This window comes from Pyrus communis, chromosome 12 (genome assembly GCF_041283825.1).
Source record: "Pyrus communis isolate YQ-2024b chromosome 12, ASM4128382v1, whole genome shotgun sequence".
Classification (NCBI taxonomy): domain Eukaryota; kingdom Viridiplantae; phylum Streptophyta; class Magnoliopsida; order Rosales; family Rosaceae; genus Pyrus; species Pyrus communis.
The window spans coordinates 25,724,044-25,740,268 of record NC_142576.1 but is presented as its reverse complement, the minus strand read 5'-3'; the positions used below and the strand labels follow the sequence as shown (position 1 = coordinate 25,740,268).

General features: G+C 37.1%; 2 protein-coding genes across 2 annotated transcripts; one reads left to right on the top strand and one right to left on the bottom strand.

Moving 5' to 3' along the window:
* Positions 1–309: 309 nt before the first annotated feature.
* LOC137746072 (mitogen-activated protein kinase kinase kinase 20) lies at positions 310–2,111 on the bottom strand. Its single transcript, XM_068486131.2, has 2 exons — positions 1,459–2,111; positions 310–1,383 (listed from the first exon to the last, which is right to left on the bottom strand). The coding sequence occupies exons 1-2, from the start codon at positions 1,559–1,561 to the stop codon at positions 485–487; spliced, it is 1,002 nt and encodes a 333-aa protein (XP_068342232.2). The 5' UTR covers positions 1,562–2,111; the 3' UTR covers positions 310–484.
* Positions 2,112–11,794: 9,683 nt separating this feature from the next.
* On the top strand, positions 11,795–14,682 carry LOC137744792 (glucan endo-1,3-beta-glucosidase 8). Its single transcript, XM_068484590.2, has 2 exons — positions 11,795–12,663; positions 13,427–14,682. The coding sequence occupies exons 1-2, from the start codon at positions 12,326–12,328 to the stop codon at positions 14,550–14,552; spliced, it is 1,464 nt and encodes a 487-aa protein (XP_068340691.2). The 5' UTR covers positions 11,795–12,325; the 3' UTR covers positions 14,553–14,682.
* The last annotated feature ends 1,543 nt before the right edge of the window (positions 14,683–16,225 follow it).

Below are 16,225 nucleotides of genomic sequence, written 5' to 3'. Positions count from 1 at the left end.
TTTGGTCTTCGAAATATTTTGTAGATTTTGTTTCCAAGTTATAGAGATAACTCCCCCAACCATGCCACATTTTATTTCCGCCTTGTGTTTATCTTGTTTGTAGGCTCCAAACTAAGTAAACGGCACCATCATCACTGGGAGTGACGACTGAGTGAAAAATTAGGTCCATAATTAACAAAGCCAAGACAAGCATTCTACATGCTACAATTCCGGAATTAAGCACACCAATAGTAGATGGAATATCACCAATATTAGTGCCTCATCAGTTCAGTAGTTGCAATATTTGGACTAATATTAGATCTTAAAAAATAAAAAAACAAAGAAAAAACGTATTTGGATACAAATTTGAATCACTTTTGTACAATTGTGTGCTTCTAAAATCGAAACGATTAACGCATATTACAATCAAAAGATACAACAATAAAGAACCTCCAGGCTCCAACATGCTTTTACTGAAATTATCACGTCGAACAGCAACTTCATTCTACACTCCTGCTTGTATACCAAAACCCCGGGCTGGCTGAATTCTGGGTACAATGGCACCGCTTGCGTGGTACTCTGCACTCCGTTTTAAGAAACACACGCCGTATGTGTGGCCTAAGGCTGAGTTAACCAACTTTACCTTCACATGACCTGGTTTTGTTGGTTGTGGCCGCGCTAGAAAGGGATGAGACAAGAGCTCTTCAGCGGTTAATCGTTTCCCAGGTTTCATGGCCAGGCAACTCTTGAGAAAATCCATGGCCATATATGAGATTCCAGCCGGAATTTTGGAAGTACGCAGATGATCCAACATCTTCACGTTGTAGGAATCTACAAGATCATCAAAACTTGGCTTCAATTCCCAGGGCGACTTGCCCGCTAGCATCTCAAACACTATACAACCAAGAGACCATATATCAGAGGACTGATCTTGCTTCTCATCTTTAAAAGCTTCTGGGGATAGATACCAAGGAGTGCCTCTCCATCCACTGAATTTCTCCTTGCTTCTCTTTGCCAATCCAAAATCTGCAATCTTGGCTACAAAACCAGAACTAGAGCAAGTTGTAGCGACAGGCACAAGCAAGATATTCTCGGGCTTTAGATCGCAGTGAACATATCCACACCTGTGAACATGTTTAACACCTTCAAGAATCGACCTTGCATACCTTTTAACCTCAGCTTCAGGCAATCCATGACCATTGGATCGTTGGATGAGACCATCAAGGGTTCCACCTGCAGCAAATTCTAGCAACAAGTTGTAGACCTTGTGACCCTTGTCGATTGTTGTGGTCTCCTCGCCAAAGCGCTTGATAATGAAGGGGCAGCCCTTAATCTCAAAGAGAACCGCAGCCTCGTGCTGAATGGACTCCGAAGCGGAGAGCTCTGCGGATTTCACGGCCATAACTGCAGGCAAATTACCAGTTAACAGACCCCTTGTTCGTTTATTTGGAGTAGCAAGAAAAACAGAAGCAAAGCTACCTTGTCCAATCAACGCTCCTCTCAACCAGCGCTCTCCGTGATTCCACGTGCTCTGACTCTGACTTTCTCCTCGTATTTCTTCTTCGGCCTTTCTTTTCGTCATTCCAACTATCTAACCAGTTGCTTGCTTTATTCACAAGATAATAAGCTAGTAATTAATATTATTCTGAAGAAATTAGCGACTGGAATTTGCCAAATAGGAAGTCCTAATTAACAATCATAGTCCTACTAGGAATTGGATATTTCAAATTACCACAGCAGAATTCTGAATCAAATAGGAAAAATCAAACCAAACCCTAAAACAGAAAGAAGCCCCAAATATTTCATAAAGAAAATTCAAAATTCAAACGTATCTGAGCCGACCGTTGCGGAGGGCTCGTATTTCTCTGCACGGAGGGCAGCAACAGTGGAAGCGAGAACCGACGGCTGGAACTGAAGACGACGTCGTCGCTTTGGAGGAGAGGGAATCCACCAAGTGGAAGAACGGAATAGCAGAGACTAGAGAATTGATGTTGAGGAAGAAGAAAGAGAACAGCAATTTGGGGGGAAACACAAATGCGATTTGGTGGAGTAAAGCTCACGCAAAGCTCTATGTATTCCGAAAAACAAATGGGAAGCGAACCAAAGCATATGGCCGATAAATACATTTGCTGCAGGTACGAAGAAAATTATTCGACCAAAAAACAGAAAATTATCCACCAAAAAACAGAAAAATAAGACTTGTATATTGTCACCAATAAATACATCATTTGGTGTACAAAATTGATTTTAAAATTTTGGTGTCCTTAACATTATTTTCACATTAAATAATACTAAAGCATATATTTCACTAAAATATAGTACTTCTGAATCCAAGTATCAATTCATTAGTTTCCCCACGATGATGAATGTTTTTTAGTGTTTGAATATTGGTTAATTGTTTTTAGTGTTCATGAATGATTTTCAATTTGTCCGGTGTTTTAATATCATAAACCTTTTTATGGATAAGAATTACGTTGGTATATTGCTCAATTTGTAGCTCGAGACAATATTTGTTTTAGTCGGACCAAATTGGTGAGCGGTCCACTATAGCACTCAGACATGCAACCTTTTAATTGCATTGGGCCTTGGGCTCCCTCTTCTTCTTTGGGCTTTGACCTTTCTTGAGATTATTGGGGACTTTTTTCAAACCTATACTATCTTGAGGGTCGAAATGGACCCGAAGTTAACAAGTATAAAGAACCAACATCATATCAACTATTATGAGGCGGTGGTGATTGAATCCGGCAAGAACAACAATTGAGCTTACTATTCGACAGTAATGCATGCAATCATGTAAGATTTTTAAGCAATCATTTTCGGACCAAAAATTTAATTTCAAGTTTTGATTGATTGCTTTCCTTCTTTGTCTTGCAGGCACGATGGATGGTGAAGAAAAGAAAAGAAAAACAATACACGATACTTTCACTCTAGGCCCTGATAATGAGATATTTTCACTCATAATAAGGCCCATAGCCATACAGCAAACTCCAAACCCTGACCTACATCTTCCCAACTTTCAATTTTAACAAGAAATATTGTTTATCCTAAATTTTGTGATTCTTCACCCAGATAATACCAAAAAGGAAAATTTCAATCCAACTTTTGTTCTGTCAAGTGTCAGCACCCACACTAACACACCACACGCCTTTATCATTTTTCTTTTGACTGGAATTGCGAGAGAAACAAAAAAGGCGCAACACTTATTATCGTGTCGACTTGAGATAGAAATGTCACAAGCTACTAAATCATGTTTTTCTTTCAATCCTTTCTCAATTTGTCCGTGAAAATTTAGAAAGTAATAAGTAGGCAATCATTAAATGGCAAAAAAGTGCTCTATAAGGGTGCATTTGTTGCACCGGACTGTCTCGGACTGAACTAACTTCAGAGACTAAGTTGGATTAGTTTAGACTAGACTAAGCTAGACTAGTTTAGTGAAACATTTGGTGCAGTGTCTGACTAAAAAGCAGGGTAATAAAAATTTGTGAAATTGCAAATTAACAATTGAAGCATCAAACTCAACTGCACAGTACCCACAATTAAATCAAATGATAAAATTACACTACACTTAATTGCAATTGCTTGGAAATGAAAGAAAATATCTGAGTTTTTTGTGTATTGTATCATTGCAATTTGCATAAACGAACTGCCCTTTCAAATGTAAGCCACCATGGAAACACAAAATAATTACAAAAAATATCCTCCTTCTCCAATTTTTCTCTATAACCAATCGGTCACTACAACAACAAATACCCATCTAGAATTTTTTTTCATAATTCACCAAAACAGAGTATAAAGAATAAAACCCAAATTCTGCAATGCTAAGAAATAATCAGCAACTCAAATGTCCCAAAATTGTTAAAAATTCAAACCTCATCACCCCACAAATTTGGAGGCAGCAGGTTTCGATTCCTTCTTCACAACCTCACCAATTTTTGAAATTGGGGCTTCGCCAATGATGACTTTGAGAATGGAAAGCTGAACTAGGGGAAATCACATAATACCAATAAGGGGAAATCAAATCCATACAACAACATCATAAAATACCCAGAAGGAGAAATCATTGAAGAACAAGAAAATTTCACTACATAAAACGCACCCAGACTTCATCACAACCCAGAAGGGGAAATTGAAAGGGAAATTGAAAGGGAGATCGAAGGGGAAACGTGCGATTAGGACGAGCATAAGGGGAAATCGAAGTAGTTAAGCAGGACATGGCGAGCGAGCAGGACAAGGATAGCGAGCAGGAAGAAGTGAGCGAGCATGAAGAGGACGGTCTTAGCTAGTCCTCTCGTATTTGGGGGGCCTCGCTAAGGCCTTCTAACGAAGGAATTAGTTGATGCGAGTCCCACTTAATACCATTAAACTTAGTCCTTGGTGCAGACAAACACGGGATTGCATTAGAAATTAGTCCAGTCCAGTCCAGTCTAGGGTAGTGAAGCCAAACAAACGCACCCTAACTGTTTTAATATAAAGTATTCTTAGTATTTCTCGTGAATGAGTTTTATAGATACAAAATATTATCTTAATAATGAAACATGTCAATTTTTAAGATTAGACATTACAAAATACTATGTTACATTGTTATTTTTTACAATGGTGTGTTCAAAGTCGTGAAGACAAATTTTTAAAACGGGACCTCAAAAATTATCTTACAGGATTATGATGTTTATTTTGAGAAATTTTATTTGAACTCATCTAATCTATTTCTACACCAAACTTACTCTAATCACCCATATTGTTTTTTATTAAAGAATTAATATCTCTTTAAACCCAAATTTATTACATAAACTACACTCTCAAATCCAATTCAAAATGTAAAATTATCATCACATCCATTTCCTTTATAAAATAACATCTCTAATTAAATGTTTTTTTTCTTTCAAAGAGGCGTCCTTTGCCCCTTTATATAAGACTAGCATTTCCATGGCTTTTTTTTTTTTTCCTTTCTGCTACCACAACCTATCCATGGACTTGGGATCCAAGAGATCATTCCATAGACTTGAATTTGCCAAGAGAATGTTATGCAAGCTCCAGTTCAGTGCCTTTTAAATCAAGCATTTTCATGTACTTTTTAAGAAACTTTGAAGTGACATAGAGTTGGGTGTTTTGCTGCTATGTTAATAAACAAATAAACAAATTGGAGCTATTCTGAATAAAAAATGTTAGTTCGTGGTTAAGGTTGAGCAATCTTTATTTGCACCAAGAATCAATTTTTATGTCTTTGTAGTACTAATCAAAAGTCCTTGCACTAATGTTTTGGAGCGCATACAAACGACAAAGAAAAACAAATACAATATAATATAAAAAGTATGAAATTTAATCCAAAGAAGAAGCAAACAAACAAAATATCCATAAATTAAGTCATACCTTACTTGGATGATTAAAAAATTCAAAATCACCATCCATTAATAGAAAAACTTGTTTTTCTCTATCAGAGCTATTAGGGTTTTAGTTGGAATGAACGTAACAAATGATGATGCTATGATTTAATTATAGTATGTGGGTCTATTGATAAATTTGATTTTTAGTATTAATTTCATTTTGTATTTAATAGTAATTATGACACACCACGAACGAGATCAGGGCATGCTGGCCGTCACGTGGAAGTGACGTAACCATGTGCACAGTGCGGAAGCTAATAAAATAATAATAAAAGTACGAATAAACAAAAACCAGCTATACACAACGTAAGAACATACATGTGCAAGCGTAAGTGAAAAACAAATTCAGCGTACGGAAGACCTAATGCAGTCCGGGAGAATCAATACTACAAAAACACACCCAAAGGTGGTCCTACACTGGTGATAATCTGTCAGATATGCCGGGGAAATCCTCTGGGGAGCCACCAAAAGTGCTAGCCAACTAGAACCTGGAGGGGCGCAAAACAGAAAGCGTGAGTGGGTAAAAACAAAGCTTTCCAAAAACCATTTCATAAACAAAGTTCTAACCCCTCGCCGTAAAATCTGTATACTTCCCAGAAAATATAATGTACATATATATAAATCATGTTCGGAAATATGCCATGTCAAATGCCTTTAAATAGAATGCAAGTGCTCAGGAAATATCAAATTAATGCCATGTAATCTGTCAGCCGGAGTCATCTAACGTGACCTGTACGGCTGAATCTAGAACTCAAATCTCCAACTCACTAACTATACTTGCACACGAGTCAAAACCACCTAAAGTGGTATGTATGACAGGACTGGGTGTAATATAAGTACGCTCAAGTGCTAGGATCACGTGAAGACTGGGCGAATAATCGCGGGTCACCTACGAGTCGGAACCACTTAAAGTGGTCTGTACGACAGGAATGTGCACCTAACTTGGATCCAAGATGAGCGTGTGGTACGGGAGGTGAACATCACGTGAATGACTGTGCCCAACTCTGGGCGGGAGCACTAACACCGGGGGTGCAGGTTATGAGCTCTCTAAGCATCTCAAATCACTACTAAAATAAGCATAAATCATAACTCACCTGGCACTTACCTGTGCGCTCGCTGCACCAACATACAATATATATATGCTACTAATAATGCATAAACAAACGGCAAACATAATGCATGACATATAAATGTATAAACGTTTCCATTCACTTTCTGGGAAAAACGTAAGTATATAGGTATATACGGAAAACCAAAAGCCCACTCACTGATATGTAGAAGGGTCGTAACCCCCTTGCCTCGAGTGACCGCGCTCGTCCTCGGGATAGGTCTCATCTATATGCGAAACAACTATAAAAATGTTAATTTTAAAGCACATAACCAACATCACGAAATAACTTCTCATACAATGCTCAAATGGGGTGTATGAATACACCAACGTGATCTACTCAACCTCAGGAACATTCCCATATTTTTAGAAAAAATTTCCGACGCCGCACACCCCCCCACGCGCCAGCCAAGGCACGGCCACACGCGCCGCGCGTGCCTAGCACACTGACGGCGTCAGTTAACGCCGTCAGGAATATTCCGTTAAATCTAACTGATGCCGTTAACGCCGTTAGGAATATTCGGTCATCTTCTCCGACCAAACTCCAGCGCCGTCACCGGCGCGGGAAAACCGGGAAATTTTTAAAACCTTGTATCTTCTTCGTTTTTCAACCAAATTTCACAAAATTAGTACCAAAATGAAGCTTACAACAAGAGGAACAAATCCATACCACTTTCAAGCATTAAAACCCACGGAATCTTGCCAGGAAAACACCACCAACTCCGGCCAAACTTGTAACTCACGATCCCAACGTCCAAAACCTTCAAACGAACCACCCCAAGCCTTCTAAGGACCTCACCAAGCTTCCTACAAGCTTGAAATTTCCAAAAACACAAGAATTAACGTGTGCATGAACAGTGACCAAATCGGAGGATCCCGAGTTCGACGTGAAAACGAAGGTATCCTTACCTGAAATGGGTATGGTTGAACTCCTAAGGACCTCACGAGCACGAATATGTAATTTGTTTCCTCGATCTGTGAAGGTTTCAAGGGTTTTGGGTGTGTCCGTACGAAAAGAATAGGAATGGGAGAGAGAGAGAGAGCTCGGGATAGGGCAGAGAGAGAGGGTGAGTGAGTGTAGTATGTGTGTGGTCCAAAATCAGCCAAGTAACATCCAAAAACAACCACACAACGAAACAACCATGCTAGGGGCAAAACCGTCAATTCACCCCTACGATTCGAAAAATTCGGAACGGGCTGTCACAAATTATGTAATAGAGTAAAATAGATAATTAACATTAAAATTTAAATTGTGTGTAGAAAGAAGTTAGATAGGTTTAAATAAAATTTCCCGTTTATTTTTTATATATTGGCCCAAATTGAAATTGAAGTTTTCTTAACGTTTGCTAAAAATTATTTTAGAGAGTTATTATATGAACATTTTACTGTGCCCATAAAAATAAAAGAAAACAGTAGGTTTATTTCCCAATCTCAAAAAGATTGGATGGCATCTTATCATCGCTATAATGACCGACCAAGACCATGTAAAGTTAAAATGGCCAATTACTTCCTTCAACTTCACGGTCACATTTTTAAATGAAGGTACTATCCTCCGTGGTTAACGTTGGGACTTGCCCTTTGGATTAGCGGCTTAGCCATGAGTCGTGATCATGAGAATTTTTTAGTGTAGCGAAATTTCAGTACAGTAAATATCATAATACAATTAATTAATAATTTTTTAAAATTTTTAATTATTTATATTATTACACGTAATTTATCTAACCATGTGCTGGTATCTTTGCGAACATAACAGAAAATTGGTAGTGGTAGTGCGAACAAACGTGGGATGTCGGCCGGAGTCAAAATAAGTGGGCCACGTCATCACTGACCTGTAACTTAACTTTTAGATTTCAAATCATGAAATTTAATTTGTATGACATAAAAAAAAAAAAAAAAATTTAATTTAATTGACGATTTTTGCCCTTTGTATTTTGTCTTATCTTAATTGATACTAGCATATGAGCACACATAAAATGTGTGAGAAAAATTTTTATTTTTATTTTTGAAATAGAATGAGAGAGGAAGAGAGTGATAAAGAATGTGAAAGTGCGAATATATATTTTTTTTAATTAAAGATATATTAGAATTGCATGTAGGTGAGACTTTGAAAAAAAAACAGCAAAATTTGGTTGTGTGAAATCACATTTCTGTCATATATTTCTTATTCATGTTCCGCTTTAATTAGAGGGTTAAAATGGTAATTTCATAGGAATTTGATTGACAATGAGTGTTTTATTAATTAATAGAGATCAGTTGTTACTTTACTTATGACAGGTTTATTTATTTATTTTATTTATTTTTTATTTCAAGAAGATTAGGATATTTAATCTTGATAAAGAACATTACAAATACATATGATTAAGAACTCAGTCTCAAAAGGATTCTTGCAAAACTAGGGAGCATTTTTGCTCACACTATCACCATCCTATTTATTATCGTTAGATGAAAGTAAATTTTGATATTTGTATAGTGGATAAGCACAAATCTCAAAATTCAAACTTAACTAACAATGATAAATATGATGGTAAGTATACACCATATTAAATGGTGATGAGCAAAAATGCACTCTGCAAACTAGACTAAAAACATTACAATAAAAAATCATTAATCGCAAAGCACTAAATAATGCTCGCCCGTGCTTATCGAGAACAACATATTATACAGATCAATAAAATTGTTAAGAATTTAAGAAAACAAGGGTAATTAACGAAAAAGGGGTAAGTTTTTCGGATTCTGTGAGGGGTGAAAGTTGCAATTCCTGGAATCGAAAAGCCAAAAGAAAGAGAAAAAGACAAGTGCTTGTTGTTCTGAATTCTGATACATTAAAGGGTCGCTGTGCAGAAGAGAATCGAATCAGAGACAAAGAATCGAAAGAAAGAAACTAAACCCAAGAGACGGACACGTTGCAACTCCCTATTATTCCCTTCCAAATCTCTTCAGGACTTTATTAACTTTTTTAAAGATATTGATTACTAGTAATAATTTATTCCCGTGCTCTGAAAGTCTGAGGCGGAGTAGTAAATAGCATTATATAATATTTACTTGTAGGGGAGGTTTTTACTTTTCACAAATCAAAATCAATTTCTAGCCGTTCGAATTGCGAATTGAGGAGGCTCTCTTCCCCTTCCCTTTCTTTTTGCCCTCAATTTGAAATTGAGAAGTGTGACAGAGACCGATTGACAGACACTCTCCCGGAGCTCATAACCAGAAATTGGGTTTTTGTCCTTGTCGCTTCCTCATTTGGATGTTTGTTCATTCTCCTCCACAAAATTCTTGGAATTTTTTTAACTTTTTGGGGTTTGGGTTTGATCAGATTCGTGTATTGATTGCGATACATAAGGGCAGAGAGGAGAGAGAAGAGAGAGAATATAAGGTCGGTCTCTAAGAGCATTCCCACCGTTGGGAATTACTCGGGGGACTGGCTCCAAAACAATGGCCCGAGGGCCGGTGGAAGGCCTCCAGCGTGACCCAGCCCGGTGGAAGGGGGAAGCCCGAGCAAAGGGCCCGTGAGGGATTGCCAGCCCTTGAGCCCGAGGTGGGTGCGTTAGATCCTAACGGTCACTTAATGTGGACCGTTAGATCTCAACGGAAAAAAAAAAAAAGTCAGATTTAATATCCACCGTTCGATCTCGAGATCAACGGTGGATATTAAAATGCTTTATAAATTAAAAAATAAATGAAAAAATAGTTTTAAAAATCTGAAAAGTTACCGTTGTGACACGTGGCACAATCTGGCGCGTTGGAATTCAAATTTTTTAAATCCAACGGCAGAGATTAATTAATTGAATAAAAATTTAAAAAAAATTGTAAAAAATTCAAAAAAATATCTGAAAAATCTGAAAAAAATTGTAAAAAAATTGTTTTTACTTTTCTATAAATACCTTCTCATTATCATCTACCTTACACAACAATTTCATATTTTCTTAACTACTTTCAATCACATTCCTTTCTTTGTCTCAAAGTTTGAATCCATTTTTTTTCAACAAAATGACCACTGGTGCATGTACGAATTGGTCGCTTATTGAATATGTTGCGTTGTGTACTAGCTGGGTTGAAGTTACTCATAGTTCGCTTACGGGTAATGAGATGCAGTTGCGAGAAATGTGGAGTCTTATTCATACCAGTTTTCTTGAGAAAATTGGCGGGAAAAGAACCAAAGAATCGATGTCCAGTCGTTGGAAATTACTTAGCCAATCGTTTAGTACGTGGAGAGATGCTTTGGCACAAGCTAGTAGTAATATTCGAAGTGGGGAAAATTACTCGGATCAGGTAACAATTTATTATTTATTGTTACTTATTTGTTACATTATAATTATGTTGTTTGTATTATTTATTTATTTGTTTGTTTGTATTATTTATTTACTAAACTTGGAACTCTAGCCCCATGTTATGATTAACATGACATATAAATATATATATATATATATATTTGTTACTTATATATATATGTATATATTTGCTAGTTACTTATTTTCATTAAAATTATTTATTTGTTACTTATTTTCATTATTTACTAAACTTGAAGCCTTCTTACTTCGTCATTTCTCATTTGACGCTCCTCATCCTCTTCCTCTCATTTCTTACCCTCTAGTGATTGAAGATTGCTTCAGATTCGTTAAACAATTCTTCCTCTTCCTGATTGTATTCCCACATCATCCTTGAGGAAGAAGAAGAAGACATTGAAAGAAAGAAACAGAAACTATGAATAATGATACAAATTTTTGTGAATAAGGAAGCAGAAACTATGAATAATGATAGAGATCTTGAGAATTTTGGTGTGAGATTTGTGAGGATGGATGGTGGATTATATAGAGAATTCAGAAAGGATTAGGTTCTGCATAATGCCACGTGGCATGCCGTCATTCGTTACAAATCTGATGGAAATCTATCCTCAAAGATTGTGAACAGATTATGACACGTGGCATGCCGTCATTCGTTAAAAATCTGATGGAAATCTATCCTCAAATATTGTGAACCGATTATGACACGTGGCGCGACGTGATTAGTTAATAATCTTATCAGAAATCCATCACCAATAATTGTATTATTTTGTATTATTTAATAATACTTCGGATAATGACGTGTGGCGCAACGAGAACGATTAAAAATCTTATCCGATATTACAATTAAAATTATTTTGTATTATTTTATATAAAAAAAATACTAATATTTTATTGCCTATTGCCAGGGCTATTGAAGTGTAACGGTGGAGATGCAAATTCTATTGCCATGGCTACTTACTGTTCATTAAGGGCAGTTACAGTTCATTAGGTGGATTGAATAATGTATTGCCAGGGGAGGGCTCCAACGCTGGAGTTGCTCTAAGTGAGGTTTGTCGACCAGGCAGACAAGCCAAAGCCAAGGTCGGTGGTGACTTGGTGATGGTGGGTGTCATACTGTTGTCATCTGGATTGGCAGTCACTTTACTAAAAAACGTGTGGAGTGGTAACTTGCCTTTATATACCCCCCCTCCCTCCCTCACCAATCCCCATTTTATTATTGTTGTTATTATTCTCACTTCCTATTCCTCTTCAGCTTTCCTTTTTTGTTATTCCTTGCTAATATTTGTATTTGATCGGATCGGATCGGATTGGATTACCCCTCTTTCTCCACTATATCCCCATCTCATTTTCGTGGGAAAAATAAAATCACTGGAATATCGCTGATTCTCCGACCCACCTGCAACTCTTTCCATCTTTTTTCTCTTCAGTTAGCATAAAGGAGACTCATTTTTTCCCTCTTAATCTTTCTTCTCTTATTTATCTTCCTATTTACACTATAAAGCCTTTTGCTTTTGTTCCCCGCCCTCCTCCCCTGCCTTTTCCATAAACCCAGAATTTTCCCGGCAAAAGAAAACATGGAAAGGATGATGTGGGTTTTGGTTGTGGTGGCTGTGTTGTGTGTTTACGGCGGTGGTGGTGGTGTGGAAGGTCTTGGTGTGAATTGGGGAACGATGGCAACCCACGAGTTGCCGCCGGCGACGGTGGTTCAGATGCTAAAGGACAATGGGATTCCGAAGGTGAAGCTTTTTGATGCAGAGGAGTCGACCATGAGTGCCTTGCTTGACAGTGGTCTTGAGGTCATGGTTGCTATTCCTAATGATCAGCTGGCTGTCTTGACCAGCTACAAACGTGCCAAAGAATGGGTCCGCCGCAACGTCACCCGGTACAATTTCAACGGAGGAGTTAACATCAAGTATGACTTCAATTTGCTTTCGATCCTTTTGTAGTCCTGATTGATTTCATTGTTCTTGCTATCAAATTTGCTTTTGTGACCAATGCTTGCATGATACGACTGTCCTACTCTGTTTTTAGATATATTATTATCACAGCACACGAAAAGAAAATAATTTGCATCTAAAGTTTGTCACTTGTAAGCACTTAGAAATACTTTCGAATTGCTTGTTGGTTGACTTGAAATTTCTGAATAGGATTTCTTCATGGGCCCTTTTGAATTGATGATTCAACAATTTATGTTCGTCGAATGTGTTTTGACTTTCTTCTTATAAGTTTCTATTGGAAATCCTATCCGATATCCGGTTGGTTTAGTTGATTCATCTTTCTGTTTCGGTCCAGTTTGTAGCTTTTCTTTTTTCTTGTTTGCTGTTATGGAGTACATGGACTTCCTTAAGTACCAGTCTTTGCATGATGGGTGAAATTTGTTAGACATGTATCCCTTCTTGGAGGCAAGTTGACCGGAACTACTAAAACAGCACAAGAACTTAGCGGTAACTTTTTTCAAAGATCTAAGAAGTTAAACAAGGAAATCGTTGTTTTAAGTTTTCTCTTCTTTTCTGCATTAGTATGTCATTGGAGTGAGGAATTATCATACTGATGTGCTGTATCTATGTCCTTACTACTGTGTGACCGGGCTTTATTTCAAGGTTGCGGCTTTGTTGAAAACAAAGTCCTGCTACAAGCTCTTCTGTTATCTTATTGTTTTTGTTATGTTTTCACAGATATGTAGCAGTTGGGAATGAGCCTTTCCTCTCATCGTACAATGGTTCATTCCTGAATGTTACGTTCCCAGCACTTCAGAACATTCAGAATGCCCTTAATGAAGCTGGAGTTGGAGATTCGGTAAAGGCTACTGTGCCCTTAAATGCTGATGTCTACGACTCACCAGAAAACAACCCCGTGCCATCTGCAGGAAGGTTCCGGACTGATATTCTTCAACTGATGACCGAGATTGTCCAGTTCCTAGACAAAAATAAGGCGCCTTTCACCATAAACATCTACCCTTTCCTGAGTTTATATGGCAATGACGGCTTCCCATTCAACTATGCCTTCTTTGATGGGGATACCACTCCCATTGTTGACACAACCACTGGGATTCAGTACACCAATGTTTTCGATGCTAATTTTGATACCTTGGTCTCTTCCTTGAAAGCAGTGGGATTTGGGAATATGCCCATTGTGGTTGGGGAGGTGGGATGGCCTACAGACGGGGACAAGAATGCCAATGTAGGGAATGCTTTTAGGTTTTATAACGGGCTTCTGACAAGACTTGGAACCAACAGAGGCACCCCACTGCGAACTGGATACATTGAAGTTTACTTGTTTGGACTTATTGATGAGGATGCAAAGAGCATTGCTCCAGGAAGTTTTGAGCGTCATTGGGGAATTTTCAGTTACGATGGACAGCCCAAGTTCCCGGTCGATCTTTCTGGTCAGGGTCAAAACAAGTTACTAGTGCCTGCAAAGAATGTGCAGTATCTTTCGAAAAAATGGTGCATGTTTAACCCGAACGCCAAAGATGTGAGCAATCTGGCAGATAAAATAAATTATGCTTGCACCAATGCGGATTGCACAGCATTGGAATATGGTTCTTCTTGCAACAATTTGGATGCGAACGGGAATGCTTCGTATGCGTTTAATATGTACTACCAGGTTCAGAATCAGGATGATCAGTCGTGTAACTTCCAAGGTTTGGCTACGTTGACGACACAGAATGTCTCACAAGGGAATTGCAATTTCATAATTCAGATGGCGACTTCATCTGCATTTTCTCTAAGACCCTCCGCCGCCGCCTCCTCATTGGTAGCCTGGCTAGTTATGTTACTGTCCGCTTTGCTGTTGCTATAGGATTTTGTAGATAGCTCGGATGTACTATTTTGTTTTTCTTTTGGCTTGCTGCATTCTTCTGTGGCCTTGTGAGATTATTTTAGTTTTACAGATCAATCTAATAAAATTGATATCTTTTAAAAGCTTCAAATTCTGCCTTGTATTTCCAGACCCATAAGAATGCATGTGTTATCGGATTTTCTGTTATCTTTCTTCATATCCACAGACACTCTCTTGTTTAGGCTCTTTGGGGGACATCCGATAAAATTGGAATGACATCTTGTTAAACCAACAAAACAAATACAAAGTTTAGGAACTAGCACCACCGTCCATGGCCGTTGCAATTTCGTCATTCACGACCATGGGTTTCATGGATTTTAACGGGAATTCAAGAGACAAAACGATTGAGATGTTGGCTGCTATAAATCTAATTTACATTATTGGGTGTATAATTATCAACAAGTATATACTTAAGGGTGTGATATCCACACACCCCTTTTTAATTCGATCATTTGATCTTCTTCAATTCATTCGATCCGACGATCGAAAATTAAGAGGGTGTGTGAGAAGTAAAAGTAAAGTGGGTAATTTTTTTTATTTTTATTTTATCAAACGATATATTTTGTTAAATTATATGTTGGATTAATTACTGATGAGATTTGAACCTACGGTGTCATGTAAGAGCTCAACACCTTTTCATCATTGTGATAAAAGGCCACTTGCTAAAGGGAGCAATTTTTGACACATTCAGTTTTTACCAATTTGCCTCTTGAATTTTATAATCACTTTCAGCTTGTGTCCTAAATTAATTTGTTGACCATTTGGGGACATGAACTATTATAATTAGCCACACTTCATAGTCAAAGCAAAGTTTTAATTTTTCACTACAAATTGTGTTAAAGACATCAAATTTAAAGTCTCACACTGCATATTGGTGTTGGATTTGATTTTATGGCTCAAATTGGTATGAAATGTGTCTAACATTTGACATTGTTATATAGAAAATTAGATGAAATTCATACAAATTTAACAAGAAGAGGAAATTTGGCTAATTAAAATAGTTCAAGTCCCAAATCTTTCAAAAGTTTTGAAATCGACCAAACTGTTTTGGTCGGTTTAGTTTGATTTTTAAAAACCAAATCGACCATATATTTTTCAGTTATTAATTTTATTTATTTAACACATGTCAACATATTATAAGTTATTTGGTGATTATTATACACATATTTTTTAGTTGTAGTTATTATTAACAATTATGATATTTGTTTGTACATTTTGCCTAGATTGTAACTAATAAGTCGCTTGCCAACATGAAATTTTATTTAATTGGAACTTTTATAAGTTTGTAAAATTAAAACTTTTATAAGTTTGGACGTTTTTATTGATATGTTGGAATAGACATAAATTAACCAAACTATACTATAATTTTAATCATGGTATTGACCAAAACTAAATCAAACTAAACTGTTAAATGCTGATTGGTTTGATTATGGGCTGGTTTGGTATTGATGTGTTTTGAAAAAAAACTGTTTTTTGTTGTGCTGTGAGAATAAGCAGCTGTGAAATAAAGCAACATGAGTGTTTGGTAAACTTTTTTGTAAAAGTGATTTTGAAAAAAAATAATAATATTATAGTGTTTAATAAACTTTTATGCGAAAACAGATGTGAAAAAGCTGATTTTTCAAAGTTGGGTT

What these genes read in the sequence shown, in the direction of transcription:
- LOC137746072 (XM_068486131.2), bottom strand. Translation starts at nt 1,561, where the DNA reads ATGACGAAAAGAAAGGCCGAAGAAGAAATACGAGGAGAAAGTCAGAGT. An exon ending in AGGAGCGTTGATTGGACAAG is followed by an intron (nt 1,384 to 1,458) that starts GTAGCTTTGCTT and finishes ATTTGCCTGCAG; the next exon opens with TTATGGCCGTGAAATCCGCA.
- LOC137744792 (XM_068484590.2), top strand. Translation starts at nt 12,326, where the DNA reads ATGGAAAGGATGATGTGGGTTTTGGTTGTGGTGGCTGTGTTGTGTGTT. An exon ending in AACGGAGGAGTTAACATCAA is followed by an intron (nt 12,664 to 13,426) that starts GTATGACTTCAA and finishes ATGTTTTCACAG; the next exon opens with ATATGTAGCAGTTGGGAATG.